Source organism: Perissodus microlepis, chromosome 14, assembly GCF_051167445.1.
Source record: "Perissodus microlepis isolate ML-2025 ecotype Zambia chromosome 14, ASM5116744v1, whole genome shotgun sequence".
Classification (NCBI taxonomy): domain Eukaryota; kingdom Metazoa; phylum Chordata; class Actinopteri; order Cichliformes; family Cichlidae; genus Perissodus; species Perissodus microlepis.
Window position 1 is genome coordinate 36,182,016 of NC_140474.1, and position 21,004 is coordinate 36,203,019.

General features: G+C 40.6%; 1 protein-coding gene across 5 annotated transcripts in view; it reads left to right on the plus strand.

The window, feature by feature from the left end:
• bcas3 (BCAS3 microtubule associated cell migration factor) overlaps positions 1 to 21,004 on the plus strand; it is a 323,750-nt gene that overhangs the window by 24,969 nt on the left and 277,777 nt on the right. For all 5 annotated transcript variants that reach the window (XM_084951630.1, XM_084951631.1, XM_084951628.1 and 2 more), the window contains 6 exons: positions 7,106 to 7,213; positions 7,298 to 7,374; positions 11,352 to 11,428; positions 12,026 to 12,109; positions 14,248 to 14,418; positions 18,434 to 18,527. In XM_084951630.1, coding sequence (XP_084807756.1) covers positions 7,106 to 7,213; positions 7,298 to 7,374; positions 11,352 to 11,428; positions 12,026 to 12,109; positions 14,248 to 14,418; positions 18,434 to 18,527 — 611 coding nt within the window. The remainder of the gene's footprint in view (positions 1 to 7,105; positions 7,214 to 7,297; positions 7,375 to 11,351; positions 11,429 to 12,025; positions 12,110 to 14,247; positions 14,419 to 18,433; positions 18,528 to 21,004) is intronic.

Sequence of the window (21,004 nt, forward strand, 5' to 3'; positions counted from 1 at the left end):
TTTTTGGAATCATTCTCACGTTGGACCACCCAGTTGTATGGTTTAAGCCATCAAGCTGTTGATTTGAAGTGAAATTAAGGAATTTTGAGGCAGTCCTCTTGCAGTGTACCAGTACCACTGGCAAAACAGCATAATGCTACCACCACCATGCTGGACAATTGGTACTATGTTCTCCTGTTTGAAGCTTCACCTTCACCTTCAAACATACCTCTTGTCATTGTGGCCAGATGGGTCAATCTTTGTCTTCTCTGTAAATAAAATGTCCTTTCCAGAAGGCATTTGGCTTGGCCATATGGGCAGCTGCAATTTTCAGTTGAGCTTTAAGGTGTTGATTTTCGACCAGGGGCTTCTGTCTTGGTAAGTAAAACAAGTAAAACTCACTTTGGACTCTTTGGAAAGAGAAAAACTACAAAAACGGAAACTGCAAGTTGTAATCATCCATGATCTTGATCATTAACGAAAAATAAGCTTTGGCCTTGTCAAATTAAAAGACACTGTGGAACCTTCAGCATGAATAATTAAAAGTTTTAAGTGTATGTATATGTTTGAACCGGTATGTGTACTTGACCATGTGTAAATGAGAGAAAATCCTAAATAAATTCAAATTGTGCACCCATTTCTTTTCTTTTTTTTAAAGTCATATTTAAAGTCATAAACTTCTGACTACAACTGTAAATGGGGTGCGTATGCAGGTGGAGGCTAGTGCAAGTCCTATGCTAGTCCAAGATTTTGGTTGAGATACAATAGGCCAAAAATATTTTATATTGTTTTCCAAATTTTTTGTGAACTAGAACATGACATATGTGAGACTAGGAAAAATCCGTGATTGCCCAGTGATTACATAAAATCTTTTCGCATTTGATAATTGATTACAAGTAGTCACCCAAAGCTGAGTGTACAACACCCTCTGTTTGACCACTTTGGATGACAACACAATTGTGCAGGTTGACTGGTGGCGGGACTGGTTGGTCTCCAACCAGTCGCCATCTGACTGGGACAACTAGAGAGACTGCTATTTAATAGCGTGTTCTGATTTATGTAGTAATGAAAAATGGAATCAAAAACTTCCTCTGTAGAAATCTGTATTTCTGTGTCACCAATGAGCCACACTTTGTCCAGTGTTCAGATTATGCTACTGGAAGTGTATGCAAAAGAGTCCTTATTTAGGACAAAAATACATCTTTGGCATATTTAAATGCATCGTTCATGAAAGCTTGTAATGCAAACAGTAATTTTCTTAATAGAAGCAAACAGCTGGACATTTTTTAAAAGATATCTAAATTAAAATTCATCCAAATTTACCTGTAATTCTTTTCCTTTACAATAGCAGTGGAAACTGTAGCTTCTAAAGAGTTTATTGTCAAGAACACTTTTCTATCCTGCCTAGAATAAACGTCTGAGGAGAACTCTGAGTACTTGTTCAGTGTTGGCATAAACTGCTGTCTGTTGGCAATGCTGATCCTAAATTTCTGGTTTTAATATTGAAAAGTGAGATTACGATTCCCATTCCTCAGAAGTTTTACAGTCTGCAGTTGGAGCATCAGAGTTCTTTCTTTCAGCAGAAGCAGACTCAGCTTCCCAAACCGAGCTTGTATTTGTGTAGCATTTCCACACTATGTAATTGTCGTCTATATTTGGGGAGCTTGTAAAACTTTGCAGCAGTAGGAAATGTGGTGAAGTCCCTTCCTTGTAAATTAATTTATTTGCCTTCTTTTTAATTCCCTCTATGGCTTCCATCTTATGCTTTCTACAGTCACATGAAATCTTGTGGTTTTGATCTCCTGGTTTAAGTTCACATTCATGGAAAGATGTGTGCAGATTGCCTCAAACAGAGGAAAAGTGACAGATGTCAGTATGTTTAATCCAGGAGGAAGTAATGACACAATAATAAGACACGTGCCATCCATAATAGCCCCTAATGACCGTTGTAAACCGTTGTGTATCTAAAATTAAAATGCACGCTTATAAATGTGGCACTGTGCAGAGTAGTAGAAGACAAAAATGTCCCAAGCAGCCAGCATTTACTGTAAGACCATCTGAAATAGTTATGCATTCAGCAAGTCTGCCCTGTACTTGTTTTATGCCCACAGCAATTTAAATTCAGAAAATTCCAAGTCTGGACCGTCCCAAACTGACCGCAACTCAAGTCTTACAATTTCTATGTGGTTGATATTCCTAGCCTACAGGTGCTCGTACTGTAGTTTCAATAGTGACACTATTTTTTTTTCAAAGAAGTTAAATTTCTTAAGGACTAAAATGCTATTTTAAATATACAATTTTAGCATCACTAGCGATTGGTTTCCTTTCATAGAAACATTGGTAAATTGGTTGCTGTGCCATTCTTCCCCAGACTAAAAGCCTTGGCGATCATGTTGACATTTTTGGTTTAAAATACCTCAGCGACTTTGCTGTGACATTAAATGTAGATGTTCCCAATGCTCCCCAGAGAACAAATACTGTTCGACTGTGTTCATCCCCTAACTTCTCACTCGGTTTCACAAGAAGGACACAGGGTGTCTGAGGCTGGCATTCTGATTGGAACATAAAAAGACTAAAGTTTGACACTCAAGTCGTCCAAGATACAAAGTCCTCTTATGCCATCGTATCCCACAACAGACGAATTTAACAGAAATGTAGTTTCTCTCTCTCTAACCATGTTCTGTTGTCATTTTGCCGTTTTCAAGTTCTGTATCTGACAAGCCCTTTACATTTTCTCCTTAATTTTTGGAGTAGCTTCTTGTCCTGTCACAGGAAGTAAATGAGCCAAGCCTCTTTTCCTCCATCTCCCTCATTTTATATCCTTTCAGACCCAAGGGCCAGTTTGAGTAATAGTAATTGACACATTGATCTAATAGGGCCATCATAATAGGCCTGTTACTGAGCTGGGCAGTGGTGCTCGGCGTCACCTTAACATGTGCAAGGACTGACATCCCGCCATGATCCATAATGATAATTGTGATTTAGCCTTGCTTTCAACCTACGCCCCAGTGTCCCCGGCATCAGGAAATCTTATTACATCTGACCCCACATTGCCTCCATTAGAACTAGGTCATTTGTTAAAATACTGCAAAAGCAAAACAATTGAACCCTGTGCCATTTTGATTCTATAACAGTGGGTTATCATTGTCCCTTTGAATCAATTCCAGGGGCCCATTTTTCGGGATAGAGCTTTGAATTGGATTGATCGGACTCTGATAATGCTGAAATCAATGATGCAGCCGCCTGAAAGTAAATTATCGTTGAGCGAAATTTTTGGATTAATCTTAATGCCAGTATTCTTGATTGGTATTGGTCGCTGTACTTGCAGGGCGAGCACCATTGAAATGTTGACGGAGACATTAACTGTCAGGATGGAAAAATGAAACGGGGATTCTTAGAAACTTTTTCCACGGCACATCTTCTATCTTCCTAAAGGGGCAGGAGCCACTGGAGGGACGGACACACTTGGATTAGCTGGGTTAGCATCCAGGCAGAAAAACACAGTCCACACTTAGTCTTGAGACAGTGTTTAAAATCTAGGCTTAGGTTGTGACCCAACTTCTCACTTGGCGCCTTTGCTGTTTAGCTTGGGAAATATACAAAAGAACGTTAGTATGTACCTGTGTGTATAAATGTTTGTGCGTAAGCGTGTGTGGATGTGTAACACATAATGTTCCCTTAGAGTTTCACTCTTGTATCAGTCATCAAGATAGCTGCTGGGTATTGTTGCAGCAGTTATTTCATTTTGCATCTCTGGGTGTGTGTTCCTCCCTTTGTTTGTGTTAAGGAAAAAAAACGTGCATGTCAGATTTTAGTGCCTCTGATCTTACCTAACACATGTGCATTTGCGAGAGTGAGCGTGCATGTGTGTGTTAGCAGTGAGTGGTGAAGTCGTGTTTGTGTCTGTGCTGTCCAAGCTGATTTTTAAACACATGTTGACAGAGTGTTCCACAGGATTGTGTTCCTAAAACACCACTTATGAAATAGGAAAACTTTACTTATTCCATATTTGGGAAATTCTGTTACTGCTACTATCGGCTTCTTACTGCTTCTGCTACTTTTACAGCTATTACTAGTTGTAAAAGATTAAGTGGATTAAGTGAAGCACTGTGGATACTTTCTGGGTGCACTGTATAACATAAAAAGAAGCTAAAGGCTAGACAAGTTGGTGAAAACATCATCTACATTTTTAATCTCTGCAGCACTCCAGCTTGTCATAATGAACAAGTTGTTGAGATTCTTCCATCTTTAACACATCTTCAACAAATATCAGTCTGCAGGATTTTTCAAGTTGAAATGATGGCCCAGTAGTCATGAGACATGTGAAACACTGCACAAATACAGCGAGAGTGTACATAAGAACCATGGAAACCAGGGTGGAAGAAATGAGAGAAGAGGGGGGCTGAAGAGAAGGCTGTTTGGGGTAAAGACAAGTTGGGTGCTCTATCACCAGGTCCATTAAGCACTTCCTGCATTGGAAAACGTGGTATGGATTCAGAGTGGCAAAAGCATTGTGCCAAAAATGCGTCAGCCTTGTTTACTTAACTAAGACTAGAGTGATGAAGGTGTTGCTGCAGAAGAATCTAACAAAAAAAAAATGCTGGATCAGTTCACACATAATAGACTGTATGCTCAGATTTTGCCTTGATGCGTCTGCTCTGCCGTTCGGTAACAAGGTATGTTGGTCAATCAAATAAAGGGTGGGCATATTCCAGGGGCCTGTGCTTACAGAGACACATTTGATTATACTTGCATTTGATTATTGAATCTTTTTATTGTAACACACCAACATCACTGCACAGCAAGTCTCTGAACTATTACCATTATATTTTCTACATCTATTCTAGTCTTGTGAACATTGTTTCCTTACTTTTCATCCAACAAAAAGGATGTTAGGCTCACCTGCAGTTGAACTTGGTGCTGATAGGTTGGTGTTAGGATGCTAACATCTAAACTGATGTGGTGGTTGTAGTGAACATTAGGATGTTAGCATTGCTAGTCATTGCGAACATGTTGCATGATTATTGGCTGTAGATTGTGTTGTTGTGATGCATCAACGCTCTCATGTGAGTAAAGGGTTATAACAAATTGAAAGCCCTTGCTGGCTGTGACCCACTAATTCTCATAAACAGGCACTTTAGAGGTATCACACTAGATCCTTTTCCTTATCTGTAAATGGCTTTTTTGGGGTCTCCTGATAATGTCATGTATGTTTTCCATGGTTTGCCTTTGGTATATTACACAGTGGGTTTATTTTGTGCGATAGTTTTGAATCAGAGTGACAGACAAAGAAGAAAAGCAATAGTGAAGACTGGCACAGCAGACGGACACAGGAGTCGGTCAGAACAGGGTGTGCTGCTGGAATATTCAACGTGGCTGAGGTCATCTGTCTCTTGTAATGGATGAAGGTCTTTCCATAATGATGTCTTCATTTGAATAATGTCCAGATTTCCCTCGGTGGGAGTTGCTGTAACTTGGTAGTAGCTGTCTGCTGTTGAAGCCACTTCCTAATGGTGTCTTCCACTGGCTCTAGTCATCAGTAAAGGGATGTTATCGATCATGTCGACTTTCCTTCTTCACCTAACTTTCAGAATGTTGATATAATCAGTGCTAGTGTGCAGCTGTTTTTGTGCTTCTCTGTAACATGTTTTTAATTGTTTTGGTTTTTTTTACTCCATTCAACAAAATTTGAAGTTTTATATCACATCGTTTCCCTTTAATCTGCCATGAAAGTCATTGTTATATTTTAGAATCACTGCCTTCCATTTGTCCAAAAAGTATCCATGCTGCGACTGATGAGGTATGTATCTACACTTAGTATGCACAAGCAGACTAAATGGACTGTTGAAAGCACTTCGTCCTATGGCTCAAAAAACAAAACTAACACTACAGTTCACCCCTGAATCCTCAGCCAACACGGCACCACAGGCCCTGCCAAGGTTGACAGAGAATGGAAGAGCAGTAGAGGCGTTCCTCGCAGAGACAGAGAAGGGGCACAAGGGACGGGGGGTAGTGGAGGGGAGTCTCTTGATTAAGATTTATGTCTAAATTTTCCTGTTCTAGCAGCCGTTGCCTGCCGTTGGATAAGCTCCCTTACACACCCCTCTTCTTTGCTGTGTTGATAGAAGGGCTTCTAGTAAATGTGTTTCATGACAAAGCATTTCCCCTTTTGCCCTTCATGTTACTCCCCTTTACTCTGGATTCCCAGAAGGTGCAGGGCAGTGGGACATTGGGAAATCAAAAAAATTTTTGTGCTTCAAGTTTGTTTTCATACATTAATGCACGTAATCGCAACGATTGTGTGATTGGTCTGTGAGCACTCCCAAAACACGCGTGACCTAAAGCTGACAACAGTGCCCGAATGCCTCCTGAGGAGCTCTGCTAACATGCTGCTCATGCTAAGCCTTCTGTGTAGTAATCCTGCAGCTTTGGATTATATAAGCCACCTATATTGGTTACTTTGAATCATGCATACGTTGCTGGTCTCCCAAAAGTAGATCTGTTTAGACAAGGTCAGTGATAAAGCCTTAAATGAAAAACTGACCACCAAAATCACAAAGTTAAAGTAGAAAACAGGACTTTTCATTCCTGCAGATGTAATTCTGTTAATTACTTGAAAACTCGTGTCTGTTGGAAACCTGTTAAACTGCACACACGCTGGAAGTGACTTCAGGCAAAATAACTATGGGCCATGAGAAGTGGGTGAGACCCATGATTGATGAGCGGATGATGAGACTACCAGTGAGAGAGAAGATTGTTGATTGACATATGACCTCGCTAGTAAATACATTAGAGGGTCACCTAGGCAACCGTGATGAAGGGATGAATGGGACTGAAAGGTGAAAGAAAAGAAACCTACAGTTTTTGAAAAGGCAGTAACTTTCATTGCACAAAGAATATCAGGTGTGTTTTGCTTTTTTTAAGCATGTTATTAGCTTAGCCTGTGCTTTACTTTAAGGGCCACAATTTAAAGTTTAGTTACAAATGGAAAAAGTGAAGCGTTTGGGTGAAAGTCTGAAGTCCCAGTGTTTTATAGGTGGTTACTAGATTATCAGTTCATAAAGTTTTCAAACACTTTAAAATTAATGGTGTTTAAAAATGTTGCCCTTTTTTTTCTTTTCTCCAGGACGAGCCCCCCCTACTGCTGCGCTGACCTGTATTCGCTAAGGACGGGGGAAATGGTTAAGTCAATTCAGTTCAAGACGCCTATCTATGACCTCCACTGCAACAAACAGTGAGTTTGGCTAAACAGAATAAGTAAATGCATTTAAAAAGACTTTTGTCATGTAGTCACATTAATGTTTTTTCCTTCTCACAGTATCCTTGTTGTGAGCCTGCAAGAGAAGATTGCTGCATTTGACAGCTGCACATTCACCAAGAAGTTCTTTGTTACAAGTAAGAATATTAAACACATGAGTCCTATAATGCTTATTTACTGCTCCAGGGGTAATTGTTCATATTGAACATGGCAAAAGTTTTAAATAATGAAGTTGGAAAAGAGTGGTTGTTCCGTTCTCTGGGTGCTCTGGTTTCTACTGCTGTGTATCAACTCGGCTCTAGCTGTGAGAACAGAGCTCACCTGGGATTGAGGTGAACCGAGCGGCTGCACTAACCCAACATGAGCAAATAAGTGTTGCTTTTTTCGACTGTGAATCATGCAGAGCTACTCTCTGAGAACGACAAGAAATGACAAACATTAAAATGCACAGAATACGCCTTCTTTCAATTCTCTCAGCCTGCTACATAATCCGGCAAAAAAAGAGAGGGAGGTTTTAATAGGTTACAGAAATCAATTGCTTTTCACATCAAAAACAAGAATGATTGTTGTCACATGTGGCCTGTCATTATTTTATTGTAGAAATATGTATTTATCAAACACGGGGCCAAACCCCAGCCCTGTACTTTGTGTAGTAGCACAAACAAACAGTGCCAGTCACGTAAAATTCTTTCTTCAAACTTAATCTTTCCAAACATGATCAGCGAGTCTGTCATGCCCGCATCACACAACCCAAACAAATACAAGGCACATCATTGATTATAATACAAGCCACCAAGACCTGCTGGAGTGGAATCCTCTTAAGCATCGCATTGTGACTAAACTGCTTTTATCAAGACAAGATGGCGAGACCCTTCATTTGAAGCTCAGCACAGGAAAACTGTTTACGACACAGCTCTCGCATCCTCCCGGCTGTACCTGCCATCTCTGCTCAGGGAGTCTGTGAAAGAAATGCCAGACTGTATTACAAGGCCATTGCTGTCTACTTAAGTCATTGACTGGAGTAAACTGACCTTACTGGCTGGCTTTAATGTGTCTCCTCTTTGTCTGCCTGCCTTCCCTATCAGCGTCTGGGCAGCAGGAAACCAAACATATTCAATAGTTATTAATCGTTTCTGAATGCAGGGGCCTCCTCTTCATAACATCGTTTGGTCTGTTTTGGCCATAAAAGCAGTAAACAAAGGGTCCTGTGATGTGGGGAGATCTGCTTTGGATGAGCAATTCTACCTCTGCATGTGCTCTTCTTCTCCAGGGATGTGACGGTGGGCATGTCATGTTTTCATGAGCACTTAGTGTTTGTCCCTCGTTTATGTTCTTGCTTTGCATCGAGTGGTATGTGTGCTCCTAGCTGGTGCTTGCTCAGCCCCAGAAACACACTTTCTTTCCCCTCTGCTCAGTCCTGTCTGGCTTTTGAATGGGACGACTCGTAATGATCACAATCGTAGTCCTTAATGTGTTTTTACAAAAAGTGCGTGTGGAAACGTTCGAGGATTCATAAACAAGACGACGACTACTTTTCATATGCGTTTGAAACCAAAAGTTTTCCCTTTCTGATAAAATGTGACTGGAAGCAAGTTTTCGAACTGTGTCCCTCAACGTTAGTCTTTAATTGACTTACTGTTTATCAGTCCTGGAAATTTTAAGTAAAACACACTTGGTCATGTGCTGCTGCCCTGACCTTCACATGTATATGTCTTAATAATACTTTTGAGTTCATTGTTTCGTAAATGTTTCCAAGGCATTCAGGCCCAGCCTCAAACATGATGCTGTCCACACACTGCTCATGGAAGTGTTTGGTGCTGCTATGCAGCTTTGTCGCAGAAGTCTTTTCAAACACAAAGGTTGTCTTTTACAACCTGTATTTGCATGCCACAGCAAAATTGGCGAGTACTGGTTTTCTTCATGTGTTCTTCTGTTAAAATGATTCCTGTTCTTTTTTGCCACTTTCAGGAAATTCACATTTTTTTGCTTGTAGCAGGTGAAGTCGCTTTACATTTTGAGAGTAGAGCTTCTGAATTTCCACTATCGACAGTTTGTATTCAGTGTTCATTTGTTTGTGTTTTCTATCTCTGTCACATTCAGCTTTTTCTTCTTCAGCATGTGTTTTTTTTTTTTTTTTTTTAATAATTTATTTCCCCAAATCTGGGATTTTTATTTAACTTTTTTACTTGGGTTGAGCTCTTTTGAAATTCTTGTACAAAATGTTTACTTTATGTGGGCGCGTTAGAGATAATACTTAGATTTAGAGATGGATGTTTGTAGAAGCTTTTCAGCTAATTAGATTTCAGATGAGTCCTTTATTAATTTGAATCATAATAGTGGGATGAAGCAGCCAGCAGTCAAACATTTAGTGTAAAGCCAAAACGATGCAACAGCCATTCAAAAATTTGACCTTAAAACCTGTATAAAAAATCCAGGCATGTGCATTATTGACCTCACGCACACTGATCAGGTGTGCTCGTGCACTTTTGGATTGCAAGAAAGTGACTTTTCACTTTCTTGTGAAAAGAGGAGTTTCAATTTTATTTAAACAACACCTGTTCAAAAACATTTTTTATATTGTAATGTTAAATCTTTGCGGGATTTTTCAAATGTTGTTGTTTTTTTATGCAACAAATAGTTTAGACTGAGCATCTTGTGGCTCACAGAAAGGATTTTGCTGGCGTGGCTGAAAACCTGGCCTGTATGTTCAGGAAGGAAAAGGAACCTTCTAAAAACTAGGAGTATCGGAGAAGAAAGATCAGCCGATCCATCCATCAAGTCTTTCCCTCCCCTGGTTTAGTCACATGCTCTCCACCCAGGATGTCAGACACTTTCTGTCTTGCTTGGCCTTGGAGGGGCAAAAAAACCTTCTCTGGCATCACCAGCAACCCTTGTGGCTCACCTAAAACTCCCACCGACCCTCCTATCGGCTCCTTTCCCAACACAGTACACTAAAGCCTCCACCTCATCTGCTCCCTGAGCAATAAATTATTGTCAGCAAGCCATTTCCCCCACACCTCTCTGCACTTACATTAGCTAAGTGTGTTTGCATGTTTGTGCACGTGTGAGACAAACACCTACCTTTTTAAAAGATCATCACTGGATCAGCATTTTGCTGCTTTGTGTGTTTGCCATACTGGGAAGGAGAGACTGTCACTGTCTGTATCTGCCTACATTTAAAGATATTTATGATGAAATTAATAATTTCTTCATTCTGTTTACGGGCACATGCAGGCCTGGTTTTGGTTGATTCTGTCTAGAAGAGCAAACTCCAGTCAGATATAGTATTGGTTAAAACACGTTCCATTTGTGCCAGTGTTTACTTCTGCATCGATAAAAAGAGAAAAATATGCGATTTTAGCGTTTGCGAAGAGTTTTATTCGCCATTCAGCACTGGTTACTATTTTAATCTGTGATGACAACACGTGTGTGTCATCCTGTTTATGTGCGTTTGTATATATCCCCATAAGGGTTATTGTGTTGGTCAATCACCAGAGGAGCCATCTTCATTTTTATTGGGTACCAGTCTCCATTAGGTCATCCTGGGTGTACACACACACACGCACGCGCACGCGCACGCGCATATAGACACATCAGCCTCATCAGACTACCATTTATTTTCCAAAACAAGAAACTCCCCACAAACACACGGTTTAAGATGGTTTCAGACACTCTCCAGGGAGGACTTCCTGTTTTATGGCAGACTTTCAGTCATGAGGTTACTTACCAAAGTAGCTTAAATAAGAGATTGTCTCAAAAAGGTATAGACTGTCTTAATAATGTCACTTGACCACACTTGTATTGATTAATTTGTGCAAAATCTTCTTACAAGTTGTAAAATTGTAATTGTAAATATTCTGTTTGTAAGCCTGCTCTTATTGACAGTGAGATGAATCGTAAGTCTTTAAGTGGCAGGGGCTGAACTGAAGCACCAGCTGTCTCCATTATTAGAAATTTATTAGTTAAAAAGGTAAATTGACCTGAAAAAAGCAGTAAAAGAGCATGAGTTGGTTTGTCTGCATTCCTGTTTTTCTTTCTTTTTTTAGTTTATTTCATATCTGTTTCTGTATGTCTCTGTCCTCACTGTCTTATGGCCGTCATTGTGTCTTTCCAGGCTGCTATCCCTGCCCCGGCCCCAGCCTCAATCCAATAGCTCTGGGAAGCCGTTGGCTAGCCTATGCTGAGAACAAGGTAGTCTGCACATACACACATATTCATCCAGTGCAGAAGTGCCTTATCAGAGAAGCGACATATTTACAATCCAAAAAATGCATTTTATCTATTTTCTGCCTCTTTAATCTGTCTGGATAAACAACTCATTCCAAGAAGAGTCCACTAGAGATGATAACATTTTGAAAATCAGCAGATGTACTGGAGTTTTCTGTTTAATGGGATTGTTAAGTATTTACAAAAACCAGAATGTTCTATTGTGCATTCTGTAATACTTTTAATGTGAAGTAGTGTTTTGGTGCTGGCCCACTCAAGTAATTGACAGATGGGGCTGCTGTTTGTGCCTACGGATTTTCAGAAATGACCAAATCTAGTTTTTCAAGAGTAATACTGGGACGGAGCTATTCCAGTGATATTGTATGTGAAATTAATCAGAGCAGACTGTTTGGTCATGCAGCCTGTCTTTGACGACAAAACCAATTTCCTCTAAAGAGTGAAGAGGGAAGCCTTTTAAATGCCTGCATCTGGGTTAATTCTCCCAAATTTACCTCTTCGTTCATCTCCCTCGGACGTCCGCTATACGTCTTGTGTTTATTAGTAAATCTACCTTTTTTCCAGTTGATAAGATGTCACCAGTCTCGTGGAGGAGCCTGTGGTGACAATGCACAGTCTTATACCGCCACAGTGATCAACGCTGCCAAAGTAAGTGACGTACAAACACACATTTAACTGTTTTTCTCTACATGTGTTATCGTTCTCTCTCATAGAGATTCTTAAGTTTTCTTCTTCTTCCTCAAAAATAAATAAATAAAAAATCCTAATAAATAACATCCTAAATGGCATTCTCTAAAGCACTGTGTTCAGGAGAAGTACGCCGAAGGTGTCACAGCTTTATTTATATATAGGTGTGAACATAAAAGAAATGCACAGGAGAACATGTCTGTCTATTATTTTTTTAAAGTGTATTTCAGATGGTGACTTAATAGCCATTAAAAAACATTACATTATCTCCTCTCAAAGTCCATACACGCTCAGATTGGCATTCATGAGCTAAAATTTATGGTTCTAGATAGCGAATCAACTGAGACGTTGCTCTGGATTAATTATTAGATAGATGTGAGTTCTTATGAACATGTAAAACTACATTCAAAACTATACTCACGTTCTCACAATATGGCTGTAATCAGTCTGCACATCCTACGGTAAGCTTGACACTCAGATAAAACGGCACAGAAGATGGTATTTCCAGCTCTGCCGGCACCATCTGTAAATGTGCTGACATTGGATCCACCTGTGCCGCCTGGCCGACTGTGGCTAAGCTTATGAGACACTTCATCAACCTGCCGATCTCCCGGTTCCCACTATAATCTGTTTCTCTTCATTGGTCTTGTTTCAGTCAGCATCATGGGGAAGTGGCTCTAAGATGGCTCACTAACAGCCAGCAGCTCTCTCTTTAAAACCAGGTGAAATAAAATCCTGGGCCAATAAAGCAACTTGCTAACACGTGCAGACTAACTAGCTCCTCATATGGTTCTAGTCTGTTTCTCCGCTTGGTCACAGAAGAAGGGCTAATTGATTCCAAAGAGCAAGTGGATCTCACAGCTAGTGCGAAGATGACTCATTAGTGGGGTAACAAGGCTATACATCAAAAAGACAACTGTCTTTCTAACAGATTAGCAGCATGGTGATGGGTTGACAATTGCAGGGGGTATTGATATGCAGACAGGCAGTCTGCTTGCCCGCCCTCTCCTCGTTTAGGACCATATATCTCAATATGGATGACAAGGTATCTCCCTTTGGCTTGTGGCGCGACACGCTGGCTCTTAGTGCTGACATCCAGAGACATGGGAACAGAAAAGGAGGAGGGCGGGGGCAGCATTAAAGTATAATGGCTTTTGTTTATAAAAAAGACAGAAAAGAGAGAGAAGGCAGTGGCGCTGACCGACTGGGCTGTTCTGAATTTTCTGTCTTACAGGGAATTTATGTAGCACAAAAGTCCTGTTGCCTGTCATTCCTGGGTGTATAATTAAGAAAGACCGTTCACATAAAGATTAGGCTGTGTGGTGTTTAGATAGTAACATCAGCTCTGCGTGCGTAAGTGTTGTGAGCCCTGAGGCATGATCTTCCTCCAAACCCCCCCCTGCGTGCTAGGAAATCAATAACTCCTGTTTGGACTACTAAGAACTCCACAACTGCAGTGATTAGAAAACACATTAGTGTTGATCAATTAGGAGCCAAACGCCTCACTTAATAATTGATGGCTTTTCTTGCATTTTACACACTCACACACACCCCAGTGCATGCACGTAGCATCCACTGTTAGTGTGTCTGGTCAAGTGGCAAAGAGAGACAGCGGGTGATCCCCAGACCCAACATATGCAAGGCGCCACACTGTATTGACAGGGCCGCCTAGTCTGAATGCCTGATTAGGCTCTCCGGGGCCCCTTTGGTGCTTACACACACACAAACACACAGTCACACACACTGGACTCCATTAGAGTAAGACAGTGTAGTAGGTGAGATAGACTCCACTTAAGCAGCACTATCCATTTCCCTCAATCGAGCCACAGAGGTGTGTTTGAGGCAGACACCCTGGCTGGGCCTTAAGCGGACACAGAGGAGCCTCCCGCGCACGCACGTGTCTTCTATGGCTACAGTCAAGTCATCAGCACTGCGAGCCATCAGCCGGCATCAAGTGAACATGCTGTATACATGCACCATGCACAGAAGCACGTATGCGCACTGCAACCCAAACCAAAGATATCACATAGCTGTAGAATATATTGCTTGGGAATATATAACATCAGGTGTGTATTATATATTTTTTCTTTCTTCCTCAGACTTTAAAAACAGGTCTGACGATGGTCGGTAAAGTTGTGACCCAGCTAGCAGGCACCATACCGGCAAGCACTCCAGACGAGGAGGGCACATCTCACAGTGCAAGCCGTCGCAGCCCACACAACCCCGGTGTGGTCACCATTATTGACACACACAGTGTTGGAGAAGGACAGGTCAGTTCAGCTGTTTGCTGCTTGAAATGATTTTAAAATACAACATTTTATTAGTATTAACTGTGATGCTTTTTTTAGTTGGTATTGACCTCAAATCGAAGGATATATCTCATTGCGGCAGTTGCAATTAAACTACAAGACTTGCGTGTCTTGTAGTTTAATTAAACACTCGTGCTGAGAGAGTCGAGTGGATGCAGAGTGTAAAGGTAAACTCTTATACTGCTTTAGCATTCAATCATTTGCTCATCTGTAGTTGGGTTTCTATGGTAAATGGTTGGTACCCCTTTAAACCACTGCTTCACAAACCAATCAGTGATACCATCTTTTATATACAGTCTGTGATGCTTTGCCATTGTGTTCATCCGAGGAATTGAGTTGCAGGATAATGTCCCCTATTAATTTGCTGAAGGGTTTCCAGTACACAAAGACAAAACTGACCATTACAGTCTTACAACATCCATTAAAGTGAGCACCTCCTGCATTCACTGAGGAATGGCATCTTACTGTGGTGAGCAATAAACAATGCAACAGCAGAATTCTTAATATGTCTTGTTTTCCATCTGTGGAATAAATGAGCAGGCAAGGAATTCAAGCTAAACACTTCTTCAGTAGATCACAGAGTACAAACATTATATCAATAATATGCTGTTGGCCTCAACCAATCAAACACCTCTGCTATGACATACTGGGCAAAAAGATTAAATGGAAGAACGATGTTCATCCCTGCAGTTTCACACACTGTTGCAGTTCATGGCAAGCAGCTGTGGAACCGTAGTGTGGAGCAAAAAACACCCTGTTAAAACATTTATGTTGGTTTTCCTCTCATTTGTCACCAACTTGTATATTAGGTTGGTCACAAGTTAACAACACTAGATTCAGTGGATGGACCAACATAAAGTCATTCCTGCTTCGTCTTGTCTTACTGTTTGCTGTTTGCAAAGTTTTGTTTAAATAAGTTTAATTGTGATTACAAATATATATATATATACACATACATGCATATGTGGAGCTCTTCCACTATAAGAGTAAAACTGGTCTGAACTTATTGTGTTTTTTGGATCTTGCAAGGTGGTTCACTGTTACCACCTGACAGCCTTGTTTAAGTGACTTTTATAGAAAGCTTACTGCTTAGACACACACAGCAAATGGGCTTTTTGCTTCCTTGGTCTCATCATGTATGTCCCAGGTAAATAAAACTTTGCCTCTGTGGCTTGGCAAGAAGCAGGCTTGGTGGCTTGGACTCACTCAGTCTCTTTTACCTGACTCTGCACGACTAACCTAAAGGTGTGAGTTAGATGTGCTGCATATTTTAACAACTGAGCTTTTAGCCAGAGTTCTGTCTGTTTTGGCCGTGCTGGTGACAGAGACACTTTGTAAACATGCAGCTGCAACCTGACATGAAGCTCGAGGCTGACTCAATGCACCACATGCTAAATCAGGTCCTGGATTTAAGACTGTAGGAAATACATTTTCCGGACGTATTTTTTGGAGTAATTTTTTTTAATATATATATAATTTTTACACTTTGTAGAGGAGATGCTTGGAGAGGCTGTTGCTGTTTATTTTATTGTAACAACAAAATTGTTGTTATTCACTTTAGCTGTCAGTGGTTTAAAATTTTGTGGCATAATGCAGCAAAAAGACATTATTAGTGTTACAGATGGTCTTCAGGTTATTGTGCCCTGTTTAGAGAAGTAATACCTTAATATTTTTGGGGATATTTTTTTAATCCCATAGTAGCTTTGAAGCATTTGTTAAGGCAATTAAAATTAAGCTAAATTAATACATTTAGTAAGTTAAAAAATTATACATTAAGTATAAATATTAAGTAATAAAAATGCACAACAAACCAAATAACATAATTTAAAATTGCTAAAATTAATTTTTATTGTTCACTGATATTTCAAAGCATGAATTATGGTTGATGTAACACCGAGCACGACTCTACTCAACCTTTAAAGTTGTATACAATGATGTATTTGCAATAATAAATAAATAAATAGAAAAGTATATTGGTAAATGTTTGGTGCATGTAATTATTTTGCAGTGCAATTTGAAAACAACTTCCAACCAACAACAAAGGTCACCAGGAGTTATCATAATAAACAGTCTAATAAAAATGAAACGAAGCCGCTAAAAAAATCAGAACGTGTCCCCCCCCAAAAATAGTGTCATTCCATAAATGACTAAGGTAAGTTTGGATCTATTATCCTGACTCTGGGTCTGACTAGCTTAGGTGTGTGTTATAGTAAGAATGGAAATATGCTGCACTAACCTCGTTTACAGATTGACCAGTTGGCTTCCTCTTAATGGCAAAAGAAATGCTAAAAGCTTTTATCCCTGAATTTTCCTCAGCCTCTCCAAACTGTGATTAATCACACTGCAGGAGCTGTCACATTTTTAATGAGGTGTGTTTTCGTACGTAGTACAGTTTGTCAGTGATGTTATCACCACACACATTCTGCCTTCTCCTTTCCTCTGCGACTGTAACCGCCCTGTAACCAGCCCGTAGTCTTATAAGTTGGATCTAAGCCTTCAGAAGTGGGTCTGCACTCTGTCACCAGGCGACACACTGTAACCATACACTGGCCGTAAACACTGATGAGGCCAGGCAAGGAGGGAGGGGTGCACTCAGAGTGTAGGAGAAATGGAGGTTGAAGGGAGTAGTAGGGGTGGGGACAGTCGAGAGTGTATTAAGACGGAGGTTGGAGGTGTAAATTCTGGAGAGATGAGAGAAGTCAGGAATATGATTGAGGTGAGTTCCTGTGTCGTTGTGGGGATCCAAGACATTCCCATCGCTTCCAGTTGGATGAGGTTGGAGCTACATTGTATCACTGCTCCTTATTTGGAACAGCAGCCTGAACACACACACACACACACACACACACACACACACACACACACACACACACACACACACACACACACACTCCCCTGTGTAACAGGGGCTCGGTTCTCTGGAGGACACTCTTGTTTCAAAGGGCTCCAGCAGGATTCCCTAACAGAACAACATTGTCTGCTTGCACTGTAATAAAAGTGATCTGCTTCATGTCACCAGCCTCTTTCTGTTCATGCTGTTCTCCCGCCTTTTCCCCTTTTTCCCCCTGGTTCCTTAAGATCTTGCTTGGAGTGTGAGACAAAATCCTTTTAGTTTTTAGAGGCTATCTTGTTTGGACTAGCTTATATTTGAAATGTTTGGCCAGCTTTCCTGACATCCGTAGTGCAACACTGGGGCCACATTTAACTCTTTTAAACAAGAGTGTGTGTTCTCAAACACCCGTACTCCTGCACAAAGTGGCCTCATGTCTGGGCTTATGTCTAATCTCTCTGTGTGACTAAAGGAGTTTTCTGCCAGCTCCTGGTCTCAGCACAGCCTGTGTTAGATTTGTCCCAGTCTTGACAGCAGACTTTGTATGGAGATTTAGGAGCAGCCTCTAGTTGTACAAAATAACTTACAATTTCATTTTTGTTGGCAAGTTGCACAAGGGGAAAGCCAATTCTGCATTTGATGGCAGTTTGTGCCTGTTTACGGGAAGACCCTGTGTCATGGGGTATTGTCAAAGCCACATGTGAAAAGCCACATCATTGCCAAAGTAAATTTGTCCATATTCTTGTCTCTGTTGTTAGGCCATATCCTGTCCACACTGGTCTCAGTACAGCATCTTTCTAAAGCGCTAGCACTAATGAAATACAGCTCAAATTATGATGATTCATATTTTCTTCGACCAGAAGAAGTGGGTTTTTCAACAAAGTGCTTACTTGTCTTATTTCAGGTAACATGCTTATTATATTCTGTCCACAAGAGGGCAATGGCACACTCGGAAAGGAGTTAAACTTCCAGCTGTTTCACAGCAGGGTGATGTCAAAAAACAGTGCTTAGTGTGGTGACAATATCACACCAAACCAAAATGTGGAGAGAAATCCTTGAGCAGGGGAAAGTCCCTCTCTGGGTTTAATGTTCTCATTGTTAGAAAATGATTTGGATTTTGTTTGTGTGTGTGTTCATACGATCCAGGTCTTGGTGAGTGAGGACTCAGACGGTGAAGGAGTGGTGGCTCACTTCCCAGCTCACGACAAACCTATATCCTGCATGCAATTCAACCCCAGTGGTAATGCACACACACACGCTCGTTTTCATGTCTTCGTGAGGACATCTCATTGACATAATGCTTTCCGTAGCCGCTTACCCTAACCATCAAAAATGAATGCCTAACCCTGACCCTCAGCCTAAACCTAACCATAACCCAATTGTAACCCTGACACTAAAACCACATTTTGACCCTCAAAAATGTCTTCAAACTCGTGGGGACGTCCCCGCAGGTATAGCAGCATGCCAATTTTCTGTCCTCACAAAGATATGTAAACATGTGCACACACACACACACACTCGTAACTGTTGAAGAAGAAGACTGAACACTCAGTGACCAGAACACTAAAAACAGCACAGCAGTTACACGTCCATTCAAGTGTACGGTAACATATTGTTTGTTTGGCTCACATGTGGCTGCTTCATCTTGTTTCTTTGGTTGGGCTGGATGTAACCGTCCAAGCCAAATTCCAAGTGTGTGTATTCCACTTAAACAAGTGTTTGGCCTGTGTTTCCCCAGCCTCAACAAAGGAAGCACATGTAGATCAGACATTGTATCCCATACGGTAAATGTGTTAGTTATCTCTTAATCTTAGAGAGAATGCAGTAAACGAGAAAAGAAAAATAAAATCAATATTTGCTGTGAGCAGCCTTTTCCTTCTAAAGGATTATCTGATTTACTTTAAATTTTTAAACAATCTTGCTAATGTATTTGTAGGCTAGCTTTGCAATCTCCACCTCTGTTGTAGAGATGTGTTTCAAACACGTTGTGAATGGCACACTGATGCAAGAAGACCAAGCTCTGCATACTTCCAAAACAAGATTTTTACACGAATCACTTTTATTTTGAAGTCTGATCCAAAGTAAACACAATACTTAGGCCTGGAAGAGGCATTTCAATAACTGCTTTCGCAATCTTCATCAGGGACTTTATGTTGTGCATTCTCCTCGGTATTTGGCAGGTAGGTTGTTCCAAGCATTTACCCAGTTTTGTCTTTTTATGTAATCTGTTGCTTTTGTTTTTTTCTTTCTTTTGTTTTTAAAAGAAAATCCTTCATCATGGTGCAAAACGAATTCAGTGCAAATCAAATGCTGACTTAATTTGATGCGTTCTGTGTTATTTTTTTGCACCAGTGTTTGTGTTCAATATGTGTTTATTCTTTGTCATTTACGAGCAACACATGACAAATGTGACAAACGAGTCGTTGAGCACCAAAAACACTTGGATTGGTTTAAACATTTTTTAACATCGACTTCATTCCACATAGAAAAGGACACTAGATGCTTTGTACGTGTGAACAGGCTACGTCATCACTTTCTGTGTGTGATCTTTGCGTGTATGTTTCTGTTACTCCTGCTGTGTGTGTATGTGTGCAAGTTAATAAAGAAGCTGCTGAGAGATGACTCTAACCCTGTGACCTCTAAGCTCCAGGAATCCTTGACTTACTTAGACTTATGACTAAACTTAGCAGCTCCATCTCAGGAGGTTTAAGATCATATTTTAGACAAAGACAGGCCAGACATGGTTGTCTTAACCCCACATTCTCCTACCTGCTGTCAACAAAATCACATATATTACCCATCTATGCGGCTAAGCTACTAAATATGTGCTTATATTTTTTCCCATTAGGATACTTATCTTAAGGAGCTAAAAAGGTTGCTAAGAAGTAAAGCTTAGGATAAGTAGTTGCTCTTGATATCTTGCTCCTCCCCTTTAAAAAAACAACGAAAACCAACAAAAACCCCACAAACAAACATTGACTTTAACCACCGACACTACTAAAAGCTTGTTTTGTTCCCAAATCATTTATTGAAGGCCGACAGACCAACTTTATCTGGCTTTGATGTAATGTGATCACGATCAAGTGAAATATTTAAGTTGACCATTTGATAACCCGTGCCAGGATTTGCCAGAATAATGATTTTTGAAGTCATGCAAACAGAAATGGCGCCAAGAGAAGCCAAAAAAACTGATCAATGGCCACGAGTACCATTGACAGAGAGTTGGGGAATGGCTGCAATCACAGCATTGTAAGATTGTGAAAGATGTACCCTTAGGCCCCCTCCTCGATTCAGAGATGGTCGTTCATCAATGGTCATGCCAATTTGCATATTACTGATCATGAAACTGGCCTCACAGCCCATTGCTAGTTTCAGTCATTAATCAAATGTACTGTTTGTAAGGTTGGGGTGAAGATGAAGACTCATCCTCAGTTGGATGAGTGGTGAAATGTTTCTCCCACTGGAAACGCTACGTTCAGGATTTCCTTAACCGGATAATTGAGCATGCATCAGGACATTGTGTTTCTGTGTTTAGACTGTCACTTCTTTTTTTATTTTGGTAATTGTTTGTCTTCTGCTTCTTGTTCCTAGTTTTACTTCACCTGTCTTGTTAGCCTTAATTAGTCTCAGCTGTTGTTTGTTCCCCACCTGTGTCCTGCCTGTGTCTTTATTCATCCTTTGTTCCATTGTTTCCCTGTGTGTGTCCCTGTGTGTGTC